This window comes from Cyphomyrmex costatus, unplaced genomic scaffold (genome assembly GCF_001594065.2).
Source record: "Cyphomyrmex costatus isolate MS0001 unplaced genomic scaffold, Ccosl1.0 scaffold72, whole genome shotgun sequence".
NCBI classification, from domain to species: Eukaryota; Metazoa; Arthropoda; class Insecta; order Hymenoptera; family Formicidae; genus Cyphomyrmex; species Cyphomyrmex costatus.
The window spans coordinates 2,321,790-2,340,576 of NW_017280289.1; the positions used below are offsets into that span (position 1 = coordinate 2,321,790).

The 18,787-nt window shown below is 31.3% G+C and overlaps 1 protein-coding gene across 10 annotated transcripts in view; it reads left to right on the plus strand.

Moving 5' to 3' along the window:
• The window catches only part of mtd (TLD domain-containing protein mustard), a 157,826-nt gene that overhangs the window by 128,984 nt on the left and 10,055 nt on the right, over positions 1-18,787 (plus strand). For 6 of the 10 annotated variants that reach the window (XM_018548440.1, XM_018548438.1, XM_018548433.1 and 3 more), the window contains 4 exons: positions 321-487; positions 2,328-2,490; positions 10,166-10,388; positions 11,146-11,232. In XM_018548440.1, coding sequence (XP_018403942.1) covers positions 321-487; positions 2,328-2,490; positions 10,166-10,388; positions 11,146-11,232 — 640 coding nt within the window. Of the gene's footprint in view, positions 1-320; positions 488-2,327; positions 2,491-5,659; positions 6,408-10,165; positions 10,389-11,145; positions 11,233-14,424; positions 14,622-18,787 lie in introns of those variants that run through there. The other 4 variants (XM_018548435.1, XM_018548437.1, XM_018548443.1 and 1 more) reach the window with 3 other exon arrangements.

The window sequence follows — 18,787 nt, forward strand, 5'->3', positions numbered from 1 at the left end:
ATACTATTTTTCAGATCGCTTACAGCCAAAACATAATCAATTTAACACAGCGTTTAATATCCTCAAGCAATCATATGATTTATTATTCGTCATTTATACTGGACTTATACCTTGATTGTTATTTCCCTTTATTATTGTTATGGATGTTATTCTATATATATCGCTTCTGAATTATAAGGATGTGTAAACTCAATGTGCTGTAATCTAGTTAGATACAGCTAACATGTACTTGTTATTCAGAAGCGTTTAGAATGTTGCCTGATAAGAAACTCTTTCCTTATCTTTCTTACAATTGCATTGTTTTACGAATTTCCTTTCAGACGCTCTTCCGTGGGTACTTTTATTAGACAGCAACCTTTAACATCTTCTGGCAGCAGCAGCGTCGATAGCAGTCGAGGTAGCAAAACTTCCACGACGGCACCTCGATTGGACTACCGTAGTATGGTCTCGGTCGATGATATGCCGGAATTGTTTGTGAGTTTCGACAGTAAGTATCGCGATCATATAGAGACATCTCCATAAAATATTTCATGTTTTATCGGAATGGATAGTCTAATAATCATGATGACATACTCCAACAGACTTTCCTCTTACACAAAACACATGTTACTTTTGAAATGACATTTAATATTGGTATCGATACGGATAAAAAATAATTAGTGATAATAAGGGGATAGCAAACGGGATTAATATATCATGCACTGCACTTGCCCGAAAACGCATAGATAGCTTTTTAAACCGTGTTGTTTTGCCAATTTATTGTCCCTATTTCAGAATTTTCGAGCGCCTTTGGCTATAATTATTATAAATTTTTGCAAAAATTTAATATTTTCTAAATTTTATTAATATATCGTTTTAAATTGTCAGACAAACCCGGGATTTCAGTAACCAAATGCGCTTATCTTGATGTATATTAAAGTTTATCACTATTTTAAATCATATTTGTTTATTATTATCAGTTCCATACATCATTTCATTATGTAAATGTCAAATGTTATTATTTTTCTTTGATATATAAAATATTTTCAATATTTTAAGAAAAAAATAACATGAATAATGCAGATCCTGTTTGACCTTAATTAACTTTCTACTTTATCTATCTTAATTTGTGTATTTTGATAAATATAAGTATTTTATCAAATGGTATTTTAGAAAAAAGATTTAATTGGAAATAAGCACTTTTCATATTTCTTAACATATTTCTTTACAAACAAAATATAACGGATATACCTTCAGAATCTTGAAACCCTTTGTGCCATATTGCATGTGATGGACGTCTTGATCCAATTGAAACGATCTTTTTAATAATTGTCATTTGAAAGCATACTTAGCATAGAATTTCAAATTTTTCGCGTATAATCTTTTCTATAATAATCGAACAAAAACATATACTAATCTTTAAGACCATCTATAGTTCTGCGAAATGTGATATGTTTGATTGTTATAGATTTTGATAGTAATTGTTGCATATTTCTGTATTGATTGCTCAATCACATCTTTCTGTCTCTCTTTCTCTTTATATACAGTAATATTTTATCTATTTCAGATTAGCACAACGGGTTTCATCATTTAGCTAGCAATAGGTTCATACTAATGCAGTAATGTCATTTGTTTCTGTTGTCCCTCTAGTCCAAGCACCTAATTTTCCCGAACTCGAAGGCCTGGGTAGGTTCATATAGTATTAGCTTGCTGTTTTCCTTGTGCCGCGAATTCCCAATTCTTTAGTTGCCTCTTTCGTACATCTGTCAAATGTAACGATGTTTTTGTATAATTTTATTTACTGTCATGCATTAAACATGATTTGCGCAATTCATTGGGCAACCAAACACTATCACTGTAATGGTTATTTCCATTTCATCACCATTTTTCTTGCATATATTATATATTTTGTCAAATTCTTCTATAATATCTGTGCAGTATGTACATACTATTCATCTATCACGATTTTATCTCGTTGCTATTGTTATTCCTTTTACACAATAATTCTTACTCTGACACCCTCTACTCACTTTTTTGTGGTAATGTGCTTGCCTCGTTTTCCAATTTTATTCGTATTTTTTACCTATATGTGTATTTTGCGTGTGATTTTTATATAGCAATTTTTAAAGAAAACTCAGAAAATAATCTTATACATATATTTATAAATATATATGAGCTTTTTATCACAATAAGATATCTGTATTATGATAAAATCATGAGTCATATTGCCTGAATTCGTAAATTCTATATTTGAAAGATTAATCTATCGATTATAAAACTCTTATTACTGAAGTATCTGATCTATATTGATCTATATTGATCTGATAAATATTTTCCACTTTACGTAGAACTGATTCCACGACCTGCTCGTTCTTGCGAGGACCCACCGCTGTACCTGAGATTACGAACGGGAAGACCCAAGGACAAGAAGATACCACGATCGACGCCAATTATGAGTTACGGCAAGAAAAAACTGCGTCCCGAATACTGGTTCAGCGTACCACGCAACAGGTAATTGTTTCTCACGTTTCAATTTCTCGCAACTTCTCATCTCTTCAGTTATTACAATTTAGTAAAATATGCGAATGTCACAAATAGAAATTCTGTCATTAAATTCCTTCAATTTAATTATAAAGTATCTATACTACACGTCAAAACAGTACACCAATTTCTCGATCTTATTGTTAGATGATATTTTTTGACTAGTGTTTTACTGAAGATTGACTAACCTACTGTCGGAGATTTTTTTTCTTGACATTCTGCCAAAGATTGATTATTATTGTCGAAATTATTACTTTTTTTCTATAATGCCTTGTGCTTTCTCTTAAAAAAAAGTCATCAGATTTGGTCCTCTCAGTCGGAAATTTATTCGAAACCGAAGGAAAAAAATCGATGTGCATACTCAAAAAAAAATCATCAAAATTTAGAACGGTTAGTTGGAGATTTTTTATCTGCCGGAGAGTCAGAAAGTTGTTTAAAAAGTCGGAGTTTTCAATCGAAAACCGGAGAAGTGACAACTGTACAAATATAATGTTTGGACTGTTTGAATAAATTAATTTCAAAACTTTTTTGATCAAATTTTCTTATGTTTCCAAACAATTCTAATTTTCTAAAATTTATAAAAAATTTATCGTCGATGGAAGAACTTTTGATATTATATTGATTTTTTTACATTCTTTGTTTTTTGCTTCGCAGTTTATTTCTAGCATGTTGAAACATGAAGATTGGAATTTTTTGAGGTTCCTGTATTCCTGCAATATACAACAGGATCAATGGGTCTTTTTTTTAACGCTTAACGAGTTGTCCTCAGGAAACGATTTACAGGCCGCCACGTTGTCCGCGATAAGTCAATCACTTGATCGTGCACGAATAAATATTCGACGTTTCTCGGGTAAAAACACGCCGGTAAATTTCCTTCTGGCGAAAATGCCCGCTGCGTTATTTTTGTACGTACGGCCGGTTTATCGTACGGCCATCTCCATGAAAGAACGGCATCCAGGACGTGTTACGACGAGACACGTGCTTCGTCGCAAGACACGCAAAATAGATTTTCGCCGGAACTTCTATTTATACGCTCGCTGATGCTCGATCAAGGTTTCGTTGCGCGTCGGCTGCCAGTGTTTTTCTTCTTGTTGCATGTGTTTAAAAACCATTTTGGAATAACGAAATAATGAATACTTTGCTTGCATATGTGAAACATAAGCTTGGTACATAAAATTTAAAGTGAGGAGAATACACTACAATTTTTCGAGAGATAACTTCGGATTATTCTGAAGCCATTTATTATTTTTTTTAATCTATTGTATTTATTTATCGTATCTTGTAAAGTAAATGTGTTTTAATTTTAAAAGAAAGGAAGAGACACGTGTACCCTTCGGCTGCGTTCAAAAACACAACCCAAGTGCTTTTAAACGTCATTTTCCTTGTTATTTACCAAATATTAAACAAAAGAATAAAGTAATATTCAGCGACACTCGAGTACTGTTTTTGAATGCGCTCTTTAAAGCTTGTTGTTTAATTAAAACAATGATCGCGAATTCTCTCAGAATTTGGTATTCACATGCATATATCATGATATCGCAAATCTCGTTAACAGTCCTTTTTGAGAGTCATTTGTTTACAAATGTCATCAGCCATTTCTGTCATCAGCCATTTCTCAATATTGTGATTGTATCGGACAATACGCAATTATAAGATCGTCGTAGACGTTCCTATATACATATTAAGATCTATCGATAGCGACCTCGTTTCATCGTATCAATCTGGATTTTCGGTAATCGCTCTTATATTATCAAATAGATTCTAAATTGTTAAAAATAACTCTCATTAAGCCTGTAAGTGTTAGAAGAAAATTGATACATATCTATGTCAACAAGCGATAAAGTAAAGCTCCTTTTTTGCGTGTTGAATATATTTTTTTTAATGATAGACATACATAACATACATCGTGTAATCTCGTATCTTTTTTAATACAGAACCGCGGATCTAAATTAATCCAATCGCGGTTCAAGATTAATTTGTCTGTTTACAAGGAAGGATTGTCATTCTAAAAGTGAAATTACTTGCAATTAATTATGATTATTTATGAAAAATCACATATTTAAAGCTCTACGTGCAAATTCAAATTAATTGGAAAAAAAATTTATCAGATGGAGATTAAAAACCAGGGCCGCGCAGTTCTAATATTAAAAGATTATTTTTTTTATTTCTAATATTTTTTAATATTCTAATATATTTATCGATTTAAATTTACATATCACGAGCAAAGATTTTCAATAATAAAAAATTCTAGTTAGAATTCGACGGTTTATATGTTGCTAAAAAAATAACATTGAATACACATTTATCAGTTATGAGTTAATCTATCATTGCATATTTTTTTCGTGTATAACACAAATATTAAGAAAAATATTCATAATCTCACGACAGTGAGACACAAGTTTAGTTTGAAACAAATAACATTTATATAATAAATAAAATTTAACGATGATGTAATCTGAAGATAAAGTTATTAGAGTAGTCTAGAAAACAGATCGATAGATTAAGATTTAATATTTTTACTAAGCGAGAGATATGTGATGTTTTTCGCGTTACATTTGCGATTTGTAATATCCCGTTGCGATATCGGGAATTGAAAATTTGATTTCGTGTCGCACTAGCGATCGGAGAATAATTTTTCATGGAAAACATGATTTTACTGAAATATTAAAAAATGTAGGTAGATACAGATCTGAAAATAACTGTGTTGAACCATCAAAATAATTATATATTACTCAAACTTATTACTAAAATGTAACTTTTTGTCAAAACTTTTTGTAGCATTTCTTATCATATTTGAAGTTCGTGCGTAATTATTTTAAAAGTCAAACAAAATTATTTTTAGATGTGTATCTAGCTAAATTTTTAATTTAGTGAAAGACAGATAGTTTTTATCTTGAAAAATATGTGATCGAAATTCACGGAAAGAATGATTTTACTGAAATACTTGAAAATTTAGTTATTTACAGATTTGAAAATAATTGTTCGACCATTGAAATAGTTATGTAAGAAACTCATAATGAACAATACTGCAAAAAGATTTGATATTCTAGCAACCAGCTTGAACGTTTTTACATAACTATTTTGATAGTCTAACAAAATGATTTTTAAATCTGTATCTAGCCAAATTTTTAGCAAAAGATATTTTAGCAAAACCGCGTACTTTCTGTTTTAAAGAGAATTTTGAATTTGTTAGGTTTTATTCTCCCAGGAATACGATCATAGCAGAAAACACTGCGAAGAGCAGTTTAGAGCCTTGGGCTCGTAAAAAAAAAAAAAAAGAAGTTGAAACAACCATCAGGCGCGATACTGCGAGCAATGTTCCGCGAGATATGTACGAAATAAAAGTGCAGGTACATCGAGCAAATCAGCAGCACGTGACACATGCATGCGAATCGCCTGTCGACGTTCGCGACGTATCTGGTAGCTGCTCCGTTTTCCGATCGTTCTCCACGTACGCGACGTGCGTCGCGTATCGCGAAGTGTATCTCGCGTTACGTATCCCGGTGGGTCCGTCGAGGGACAGCCTGCCGCGAATCAATCGTCGACGTGTCGTCCGTAAATAAAAAGAAAAAGAATTACGGCAAGAAACGCATTATATACATTATAGGAATCATCAGGAGGTTAGAAACGGAGACCGCTGATAGCGAATACAACGATCTACTGATACGTCGCGACAGTCTGATAATTTCGTCGTGCGCAACGTAACACTTAAGAGTTGACTAGTCTACGTCGCGCTTCTCATTATTCGCCGTTTCTCCCGTTCCGTTTCCCGCCTACAACGCGGCGATGAATAGAACGATGAGCGCGATCGGCGGTATGCTGAATTTTATATACGACCGCCACGTGAGAGGAGCGGTGACAAGCGTAATGCCCTTCGTGCATCGCAGGTAAAAAAAAAAAAAAGACAGCGCGCGGCAATCCACGGCTGCGACGGCGGCGACAAGTCGCGAATTATATGCCGCATTACGTATTGTTGACTTTTGTTTGTAAACTTTTATATGTAGTTTCAAACCGTATAATTTCTGAAACTAAGAGCTATAAAATTATCTTGCTTTGCACAATTTATTCTTATAGATAGATAGATCAGTATGAATAATTATTGTTTTGATGATGTCTGAATAATAATAATTTTATCTTTAACTTACATCATTGTTGAACTTTGTTCATAAATTCTTATCTAATTGAAATCTCCAAAATTAAAAATTATAAAATGATCTCTCTCAAGTTATTTCTGGATTGATATAAAAAATTATTTTTTGATCGAAAAAAAATAGAATGCGAATCGAAAACGTTAACACATATCTCGTATAGTAGTAAAAATATTAACTACTCCAATATCTTTATTATGTAATAACATTGAACATGAAAGAAAGGCTATATTTTTATTGTTGATTCGATGACGGTTAGCTTGAGGAATTTTAGCACAGTCTAGAGCAGACCTGTCTAATTTGAGCTCCGGAGCCAAAACGCAAAGCCATCGACGCTGCAAAAAATTCCATATGAGTAAGATTTTATGGACTGTAAAGTATCGATAAGACGTCACTCACAATCAGACGGGTATTAACACTTTACAGTCTCCGAAATCTTATTCATATTGATTTTTTTTTGTCGATGGCTTTGCATTTTGGCTTCGGAGCTCAAATTGAACAGGTCTGGACTAGAGTCTAGATGCATATTCTGTAAAATGTTGTTATTAGACAATGCAATGATTCTTTGTAGATCTAGATAATATCTTGAATTTGATTTAATAGAATCTAAGGACAAGTTAACATACGATAAATAAAACACTATAATACTTTTAATTAATTAATATTGTGTTACTAAAGCGATCCATATCAAAGATCAAAACATTTAAAACATATAACATATTGACTTTTTTTAGCGTTTAATATGTAACGTTGGCTTGAATAGCCTTTTATTTTAATATCAATTTGAATCCAATTTTATATTCAGCTTATTTTATCGTTAAATTTTATTTATAAATTTTTTTCTAATTTTAAAATCTCTAAAATTAAGAGTTGTAAAAATACTTTTGCAATTTATTTTTGAATTGATATGAAAAATTATTCTTTAATCGAAAAAATCATGAATTTAACGGAAATTAAAATGTTTATATATATTTTTCGCGTAAATGTAAAAATATTTATTTTAATTCATGACGTCGATCTGTTTTTAAAATCTGTTTTGAAATGTTCTAATTCAATAAATTCATCTTTAGTTTATACGTATTATTGTTGAATTTTCTTTACAAACTCTCTTTAAATTTAAAATTAAAATGTATAAAGCTAAAGAGTTTTTAAATCATCTCTCTTTTTAATAAACTTCTACAATTTATTCTTGAATTGGTATGAAGAATTATTTTATAGTCGAAAAAATACGCGAATCAGAAATACCACACGTACCTATATTGCATAGCAAAAATGTTAAATTTTAATCTATGATGTCAATCTATTTTTTAAATTGTTCCATTAAATTTATTGACAGTTTCTTTTTTACGTTGTAATTGAATTTTGTTTACAAACTGTTTTAATTTTAAATTAAAATCTTTAAAAATAAGATCTCAAAATTATCTCCTCTCGTACAATTATTTTTTAGTGGAAAAAAATCGTGAATACAACGCATATAAAAAACCTTACATATGTATAGTTCGTATAGGAACAAAAAAATTAAATTTTAATCCATGATATTGATCCGTATTTGGATCACTCCAATAATTTTATCTTTAACATGCATTATTATTAAATTTTTAATAAATTAATAAAAAAGAGATAAGGACTTGTCATATAAAAATAAACAAAATGATGACAAAGGCGATATAAGTGTCAAAAAGAATTTTCGTTCAACAATAAAACATATAATCAGTCAATATTTCCAATAAAATTAATTTAAACATTACTTAACACTAAATCGCCTACAAACAATTAACTATGATAATAAAATTAAAATAAAAATAAGTATTAATAAATATAAAAAACGTTACAAGTTTCGGCTCTCGGATTGAGCCCTCTTCAGACATTAAAAATCATCCGTATTTGGATCACTCCAATAATTTTATCTTTAACATGCATTATTATTAAATTTTTAATAAATTAATAAAAAAGAGATAAGGACTTGTCATATAAAAATAAACAAAATGATGACAAAGGCGATATAAGTGTCAAAAAGAATTTTCGTTCAACAATAAAACATATAATCAGTCAATATTTCCAATAAAATTAATTTAAACATTACTTAACACTAAATCGCCTACAAACAATTAACTATGATAATAAAATTAAAATAAAAATAAGTATTAATAAATATAAAAAACGTTACAAGTTTCGGCTCTCGGATTGAGCCCTCTTCAGGCATTAAAAATCGGCGGATAAAATTAATCGTTAAAAAATCGTTCGTGCAGTTTCCATTTGATCGCGTGGGTCTTCACAGAAAAAACGACATTAGTTACATACGATTGAAAAGTCGTATGTATAACAATATCTCTGAAAACGATGGTAAAAAACTTCTTTATAAATGTTAAACAAATTATGTCAAAATTTCGAAAAGAAAACTCACCAAGAAAATCAAACAAATTAAATCAGCAATAATGTTATTTCGGTGTGTAGGCAGGGTTACAGTAATAATTTTATTGGAAATATTGACTGATTATATGTTTTATATTGTTACGAAAATTCTTTTTGACTCTTATATCGCCCTTGTCATCATTTTGTTTAAATTTTTAATATAAATTCTCATTTAATTAAAAAAAAATCTCATATCTTTATGCAACGATAATATTACGAATTTTTTTTTACATTTTATACAGAAAGGATGTGCAATAATAATACACAGTGTGACAATAAAGTTCGATGAAAGTTCTCATAAATACATGCAGTAAATTATGATGTCGTACTTGTTGTAAATTGCTATATCTAGAAACATATTCCAACAACATGCTGCGCGTCTGCTTTTAACGAATGCACAGCTATATGCAAACGCAGACAAGTTACGAAGAATAACACATTTATTGAATGAAAATGGAGCAAAGAGTTAACATTAAGTTCTGTTACTAATTGAGTAAAACTGCGTCGGAGATGCATGGAATGTTACAACAGATTTACGGGAATGACGCAGTAACGCAAACTTGGCAGAAACCCTGATACCTTTCGACGTGTACGACAGCTGATAGCAAATAATCCTCGACTGATTAATTGCAGACGAACTGCATTTTAATCGATTCGCATTATCTTATATAAAATTTCTGTTAAGGATTGTCCAGTGTAGGGCTCGTCCTTTGACCATTCTTTTCTTGATGGAAACGTGCAAACTAATTCTACACACATTTACGCGTTACTACCTCATTCCCTCGATCATTCCCGTTGCAACATTCCGTGCGTCTCCGACGCTCAATTACCCAATTTGTAACTTAATGTTGACTTTGTTTTATTTCCTTTTGATGATGCGTGGTTCTTCGTAATTTGTCTGCATTTGCATGTAACTGTGCGTTTATTTTACAGTTTCAATCAAAAATTTCGATTGTTTGCTTGTAATATTTAAGTTGTGATAAATAAGTTAATAATAAATGTTAACTTTAGGACGAATTTTTTGAAGCTTGCTTCATCGCTGAACAATGATGTAATTGATGTTTACATCGTTTCTCTCTTTGCAGAGTGGACGATCTGTACAGGTTTATTCATGCGTGGGTGCCGAGTCTGTACGGCGAGCTGGATGAGAACTACTGGCGAGAACGCGGCTACATCCTGTCCGATACCGACACTGACCTATCGCCGGAACTGTCACCCCACGAGAGTGGCGAAGGCGCGGATTCCACGGAGGAGAGCAAAGCTGGACAAGGTGACGACATTAGCGAGTTGACAAGGGAATCCTGGGAGGTAAGTAACGTAGCTGTCAATGCGCGACGGGATGTCACTGAGTGTCCCGTTGCACTTTTCTTACATCTAAGTACAGACTGTGTTACAAAGTTGCTACTAAAGATTGAAGAGCCTTGAAACTTTTATATTTGACGAAGTGGAATAAGAGCTTTTACTTTGCCGATCAACTTCAAATTTTATTCGTCATTTATAAGTCTGCAATTATTTAAAATCTCTATTTCAACAGAAATTCGAGTCGTGCGTCAATTTCGTAAATATTTCACGCGGAAAGTAGAGTTGACCGTCACGATCTTCATTTAACATTCTTGCAGAGAAATTGACTTTTAGATTTGATGCGATAAAATTACTGATTCAAATTTTGCAATATCGCATAATTCGCTGAAGGAAAAGAGATTACTATATTTGATATATTTTTCAAAGCGATCTCTTTTTTTATGACTTTTGCGAACATTTATAATTTCGCAATAGCTGATAACCCGATCCTCGTGTCGACTGACTATGGAATAGTGCCGAGATACGTTAAATGTTTCGCAAAATTGCGAGCCTGTAATCCATCGTTATCGATAATAACATCAAAGGCCACTCTATTCCGACATTTGTTATCACAATTGTCATCAAACGTGCCGTTGATTTGTTATCACAATTGTCATCAAACGTGCGTTGATTTTCGACGCGAGGATCGCGCGAAATTGGTGTATCTCAATGATGCCGCGATCGAAGATATTTGCTAAACACGGCCGATTCTATTGGCCGACAGCTGATCAAGGCCCCCTACGTAAAGCTGTACAGCATCCTGAAGACTTCGAGTACATCGGCCGATTCTGAGCAGATCCAGGATTCGGAGGTACCGATCACTCCGCCCACCTCCGCGGTGATCGATGATATCTATCATTAGACACCCTAATTGCTCGATGTTGAACAATGCACCTTTTAGATAACACTGCCGCACCCTAGACAACCTTGTTAGCTCTCGGGTGCACTCGACGTTGTCACGCGATGTTGCGGCCGTGCCTATTGGTTTGATGTCCTTTTTCTTTCTTTTTTTTTTTTAGCTGACTTTTTCAGCTCGCTTTGTGCCCGCTTCGATTGTTCATGTCGATACATTCGATTACCAATACAACTGAGGACCCTGTTCTAAAATCCTTAACATTATTATCATTGAAAGATTGTTGTTAGTAAGGAACTTATTCTGTAACAAAAGAATAGTGATAAAATTGTCTTGAGCTCAACAACAGTTAGGAAGATAATGAGTTAGGACAATTTTATCGGTTTTTCTTTGTTATAGAATAAGTATATTAACAATAATCGTTCAATAATAATAATATTGTTAAGGAATAGAATACGTTCCTTAGTAATCCGTTAATTTTTATAATACGAGATGAAGTCTATAAAGAATTCTTTACGATCTTGTTGTTCACACTCTTGCTGTCTCATTCACCTTGCGGTAATCTACAACAATGATGTATCAATCAATATACCAGAAACGTCTTTTAGTAATGATTTAACTCGTTCTTGTTAGTATTTGGATCGTATTTCAGCTAGGTTTATCTTCCGATTCTTATTTCGACGAATCTCACATTACTCGCCGAAAACAGACTGCATGCACCTATACCTCCTGGTTATAGAATATATTCTCAACTAGAATCTAGATGAATGTGCAGCATGCACTTGTTCAAACTCTCCAACTCGCGCATGCGTTATGTTTTTATCGTATCTCATCATTTTCTCTCTCTCTATATATACATATATTTATATACCTCATCATACGTTTCAACAGTTTTCGTTTACACAGATTTCTATCACCCTGTGAGCGATTCGAAATACTTGCAGAACACACTTTCCATATTTAGTCGATTCTTACGATGCTTTATGCAAATAGATACTGCATCGATAAAGATTATCGATTCCAAGGCAAAATGGTAATTGTGATGGACAGCATCGTGTTGTGTCGTGAGTGCGTATACGAAGTAAAGAAACGCAATATAGTTAGCTAGAGCATAAAAGTCTCTCTCATTCTCTTGACTGTTCATATTCTCTTAAAGAAAATATCTAACGGTAATAGAATCTTTCTTTATCGTTAAAAAGCATTTAATAACGCTTCCTTGAAGAAAGCGTGGAAGGACGGACGACCAGTTTCTGACTTGTTTACGGAAGAATGAGGTTTGGACGTTCACATGCGTAATAAATGCTGCGTATACCTTGCGTGATGTAAGCGTGCAATAATGTAAGCCAACTTGTGTCAAGAGTCAAACTCTATGAACTAGTCGCCGCTTGCATAATATCGATGCATTATTGATAAGAATTGACACAGTCGGCGTAAATTGACACAGATGTGTAGTAGATAACTTTTCTTAGGAAAATAGGCTTGTCTCTCGTGCACTCGATTATTTGTAAGAAAATTTTGTTTCTCTTGAAAGTGTTACGTTAAATTATAAACATTTTGTTTCTTGGTTTTTAAAGTTTCATTTTATAAAATAATAATTTATTAATAGATTTTTGCATCATATTGTGAAATGTAGGTAACAATAATGATTTTATTGAGATAAGAAATTCGGTAGCCAAAGGAAGATATGGCAAATACTTGTCGTAATCATATATCGATTCCAGATAATAAAAATCAATTTAATGTTTTCTTCTGTTGTAAATTCGAAGAATATTCTCCCTATTTACTTGTTTACTTTACTCTCTTTATGTAACAAAATTACGCATAAATATATTTATAACCATATACGTGTAATAAAAAATTATATTAAAAAATTTATTGAGACTAACATATTCAATAAAATAGCATAAAAAATTGGTACAATAAAGTTTATAAATCCTCGAATTGTTGTTCATGTAAAAGTAAACTCAATTTTGTGGAAAATTATAACGAATAACTAATTTTAAAAAATCAATTATTAACAAAAGCATATAAACCATAAATCCATTTGCGACTAGAACATTTTACTGTCCTCAAACATTCCTGACCGTTCAAAAATAAACGATAAAATGCCAAACTTCAGGCATTTTTTCACTTATTTTTGGACACTTGCGTGATATTTATCGTAAAGCCAGACATATTTGACGCTTAAAAATGTGTTGAGTCAGATTTCGCTTAACTCTACTCTTAACAAAGTAATGGTATATATGCCGAAAACTTTTTAAAGAAATACACACATTGAAAGTTATATTAATTTTATCGGTATACACTAGTGGATGCTTGTAGGATAATTAAAGATGAGAATAATTATTTTCAAGTTACTTCCAGAGTTTAGTTCTGGAACTAATTAAAAATAAGTTTACAATTAGGTAAAGGTAAAGATAAGTATAAAATAGATGAGTATAAAATAGATGATAAAAGATGAATAGAGGGCTTAATTAAATTAAAAAAAGTACACTCAAACAACTGTAAATGACTATTGAAAAATAACTTAGAAGCTATAAAATAAGATGTTTTTCAAGATTACGTTTTTTCACCCGACGCAGAATTTTGAAAGATTGAACATAATTTATGCAATTGTTTTGTCAATCTTGCCCAAATTAACGTAGACCTGAGTCCACGGAAGTGGTTCACGATAGTATAAGGAGATTGAAGAGATTTTTAGAACAAGTAGCACGTGCTGCGCAAATGAGGATGCGCAGACGTGAGGAAAGCATCTGCCGAAGTATACGTCACTCGTTTTCTACTCCCCTCCTCTCGTTCTTCATCACTTGTATGAATGTATTAGATTTACTCCGAAAGCTCCAGTACGGCTTCAGTTCTCGTAAAGTGAAGTTCTCTCACTCAAATGACTCGCCAGTATAAATAAAAAAAGACTAAATAACATAACTAGTATGCAATAAGGCCAAGTAACATTGAATATCTCAACATTGTTTTGATTAAACTAGTTAACTCATCAGAATATCAAATAGGAATATTGACGTCAATAAGTTCTTGTGATTTGTCAAAGAAATTCGTCATTAGAAAAGAAGAATTAAGTTACGTTTATTTGTAGTCCGACTTGCTTCTTAAAAAAAAGAAAGCTTTGTGTTCCTTGAAAAAATACAATTCGAATGTAAGGCATAATGTAAACGACTTTCACACGATTTTCTATCTGTGAACGAAGGAAAGAAGGATTGAAATTCAGGAAGAAGGTGTTGACCACGAATTTTAGTGTTCATTGAAAGTAACGCGAGTGATCCAGGATGCCGAAGTCAAAGATGCCAAATCCAATCGTCAAGATCACGAAATTCTTGAAACAGAAAACGAAGGTAAAAGTCAGAGTTGAGGCGAATGTACTCACGTCTTTTAATCACGCTTACCTCTCTACACGACACAAATGTCTCCAATTATAGAATTGTCAGGAATGTTAGTTTAGAAATCAATTAGAACTACGCAATGCATAAAGAAAATTTTGCCTTGAATGCCTGACTATATAAAATGTTTTTATTCATGAATATTTCACTAAATGTCATAAAATCTCATAACTCGAGATTAATGACGTAAAAATTTCCATATCGGGATTACACTTCTTTAAGTATAAAAACTTTTAAATACATGCTTATTCGGTGGATACTTAACAAAATTGTGATAATAATCACTTTTGTAATTATGTAATGTTGTATAATTATGTATTATGTTCACTACGCTGGAAAAAATGATATTATTTCAACGAAATTTATTTATTTAAATATTATTTTAATCGAAAACAATCCTGTTGATTTAACAAGAATATTGATAAAACAAAATTTTATTAAAACAAGAGTACGACGCATTTATTTCATTAATGGTGTTATTGAATTAACAAAATTATTTTCACTTAAAATAATGCTGTTGAAATATCATTTTTTTCGATGTACAAAAATCTAGTCGCATTAATTGCAATTTTGAAGATGGATTGAAGATGGACAAATCAAAATTTTTTTTGTTAAATTTATTATAATTTTAATTATGATAACCAAACTTTTAATTGATATAATCAGAATCTTCTGATTCGTTTCTTTTTAACCAGAAAATTTTCAGATATAATTATATTTATAGTATTGTTTGATATATGACTCATGATATGTCTTAAAATTAGTCGTATTAGTCTTGGTCACTGATATTATTTTTGTTTACTATGTAGCGGATACACTTACTGACTCAACACGTTAATTTATTCATCTATAAACGTTCCACTCAAAGTCTGTCAAGATGAACCATTATTTACGTACGATACTTCGACGTAATATTTACAGCGGAAACGACTTTAAAAATTCACGCATATACACGAAAGCTATGCATTCAATTGCGATCTATTTCATATAATTTACACGTTAATGACTCGAGAAGAGCGGCGCTTTGCAGGATGCATATTTAACAACCAGTCTTTGGTTCGAGCCTAAGTTCACCTTTCACCGAACCGTTACTGCAAAATGCGCCATTTAGAACTGGTTGGCTTTGAATTGTTGTAATATCAATTGATTAATAATGCGCATTGTCGGTTATCGTAGCATAGCAACTTGCATTTGAAACAGTATAGAGTTTAGAGATAAAAAAACTTTTCAAAGGGCAATTGAGAATCAGCACTTTCTCGAAGGAAAGGGAAATAAGATTTTATATCTTGTTCCTCTTGAGATTTATTCAAACAATAGTTTGTTCGAATATTGCTTTGGGAATATTTGGGAATTTTATGGTGAAAACGAATTTCAAATAGTGGATATACAGCTACATCACAAATTAGACATATAAAGTAATGCGATCATTAAATGTAATAAATTTATTTTAAAAGAAAAAAATTTTTTAGATAAATAAAATTAATGTCTTGTTGTTTTAATCGTCTCTGCAGATTGCATTTTTTTCAACATAAACTTTTGTTATAACAGTAAAAATGTACGAAATTTGACCAGCTTATTTATAGAAGTAAATTTATTTTATTCTCACAGAAATAAAATTAATTAGATTTTTCTAATTTTTGTATATGATAATTTTATCGAAATTTCTCGAAATTTTCCAGCCATAGAATCGTAAATGACATCGTGCTTATATTATAAAAGATAAATGAGTCTGTGAAAAAAATTTTTTTTCCGAAACATTAATCTTGTCGGAATGATTAATAGAATAATAATAAGAATGAATTGCGATACTGTATTCTATTATTAATGTTATTATTATTATCATCGTTATTAAAGCAGTATGAACTTTATAGACTAGTGTAGACTAAAGAGTAGTCATTTTAACCAAGTTGGTGACAATTTAAGTTAATTAAATGGATTAATAAATATTTTTTTTCTTTCTAAATTCTGATAATACCAACGAAAAAAAATATCATTAATTGTGGATTAGTGCTGAATTCTTTATGTTTCTCAGAATTTTAAGCAAAAGGATAATTAACTTAAGAAACTGTAAATAGGTCAATATTGATTAAATAAAATTAAATGAAATATACTGTTATTTTATGAACATTCCTATTAATTAAAACAAATGCATATTTCTGAATTTATATGTAATGTATTCATACATTGGCATAATAAATACAACGTAGTTTTTATTCCAGGCTATAATAATTATGTTATAATATCTTATATTTCTATTTAATTATCGTTCTAAAAATAATCGTTGTAAATTGAAAATTGTTATCGTCATATTTTTATCTATTTATTTAGATCTGATGACTCATGACCGGTATTATCTGCATAAATAAATCTTCATGTTACAACATACTTTTTTCCATGTTAAATATATGCGTATGTAGCGTGGACTTAACGGCTGACTTATTTTTTAATTGAATTTTTACTAAGAATTGCATATCTTTTAATATAATTATAATTTCTTTTTATACATTTTTTAATATATTTTATAATAAATAAAAGAGTATATATTTTATATCCTGTTTTTAAAATATCGATGAATTAAATTAATATTTTATTAATATTTCTACTTATTTTTTAGTTTGTTCACGTGTAATAACAAATTATGATTTTTTTTTTAAATGATCGACGTTATTATATTTTATTAAATAATAAATAATTACATCAAAGATAACTTATAACTTAAATGCTCTATATCTATAGTCGAACATATTTTTAAGAAACATAAATTGCTTATCTTTTTGTAAAATTATTTTTTATTGATAGACCGTAAAGTGAACAAATTACATAATGTTTAATTTGATAGATATAAATTTGCAACGTGATTTTAGGATTCTGATGTAATCATGCATTTTATTTAGAGAAATAAAATGAAGTAACCTGTATAGTTAGTCTCATAATAGCTATGCTATGTTGTGTTTAGGAATGTTGCGGTATAAAAACAGCACGTTTAATATGAAGTGGCATTCGCATATGCCGACGCGCATTCAAGTCGCAGACTCATTAACTTTCATATTTATTTCTCTGCGGTTATCTCGGAATTGCAAAGGAAATTGGTGGACATTTTCGCACCGCGCCAATTGTCAATAACGATCGCAGTCACCCTTCGCAATCTTTTGGCAATCGTTTCCCGGTCTCCTTGAATGTTAACATTCGCGACTGGCTTTTAATGCCTTTTATCAACTTTCCGTGTGCGGGATGATCAAGTTTCTACAGATTATTTCAGAGTGTGCATCACGTATCTTAAATTATTCCCGGAAGGAAACGAAATATTTACTTAATACTGTGAAACTGAAATAATTTTGTAATAGAATATCTCCTTCTTTTCTTACTTGTATGAAAGAGACGATTTCAGTTCAAATAAATTGATGAGCTTAGATATAATTGAAGCATTAAGATCCGCTTTGACCGAATATAGGAATTTCTCTTATTTAATTAGATTCTCATTTGTCTAAATGTTAGATCTAATCGGTCTAATTGTTAGACGCAATTGTTGTACTCTGCATAATCGAACAATTGAACGGACAGATAAAAATAATAATAATGATATGCTCGCATCTAAATATATGTCTAAGTATTTTGACATATTTTCTGTAGACTGACGTAATACGTGACTTACGTAATATCTCGCAGTCAAAATTATAAAAGCGACATCGTCGCTTTTTGCGAAATTATATAATTTTGCTTAGTTACTTACGACATAAACGTCCTCTGTGCTCACGCATTATGTCCCACAATAACACTCCTCGCGTAGCAAACTGCCAGGAAATTTCGATTAGCGGATCACGTTGTAGTCAGTTCGCAATTGAATGCAATTTATGGCTGGCTTCGCGAGCCTCATTATCCTCCGTAACGGGTGATCCATATTTCCCGATGGTTCAGTCGCTTCCGTCTCGCTTCGATCTTAATTAAAGTTTAATTAAAAACAAATACACATGATCCGATCAAATCTTCTTGCCTGCAATATCTGAATAGAGAGATTACGTAATATATCTGTGCGATGAGCAATGTCTCGCTCGTTTTATGAACGATCTTCGCAGTTTTATTGAAATTTTTGTGCTCTACGGAGAATATTGCTTTATTTATCA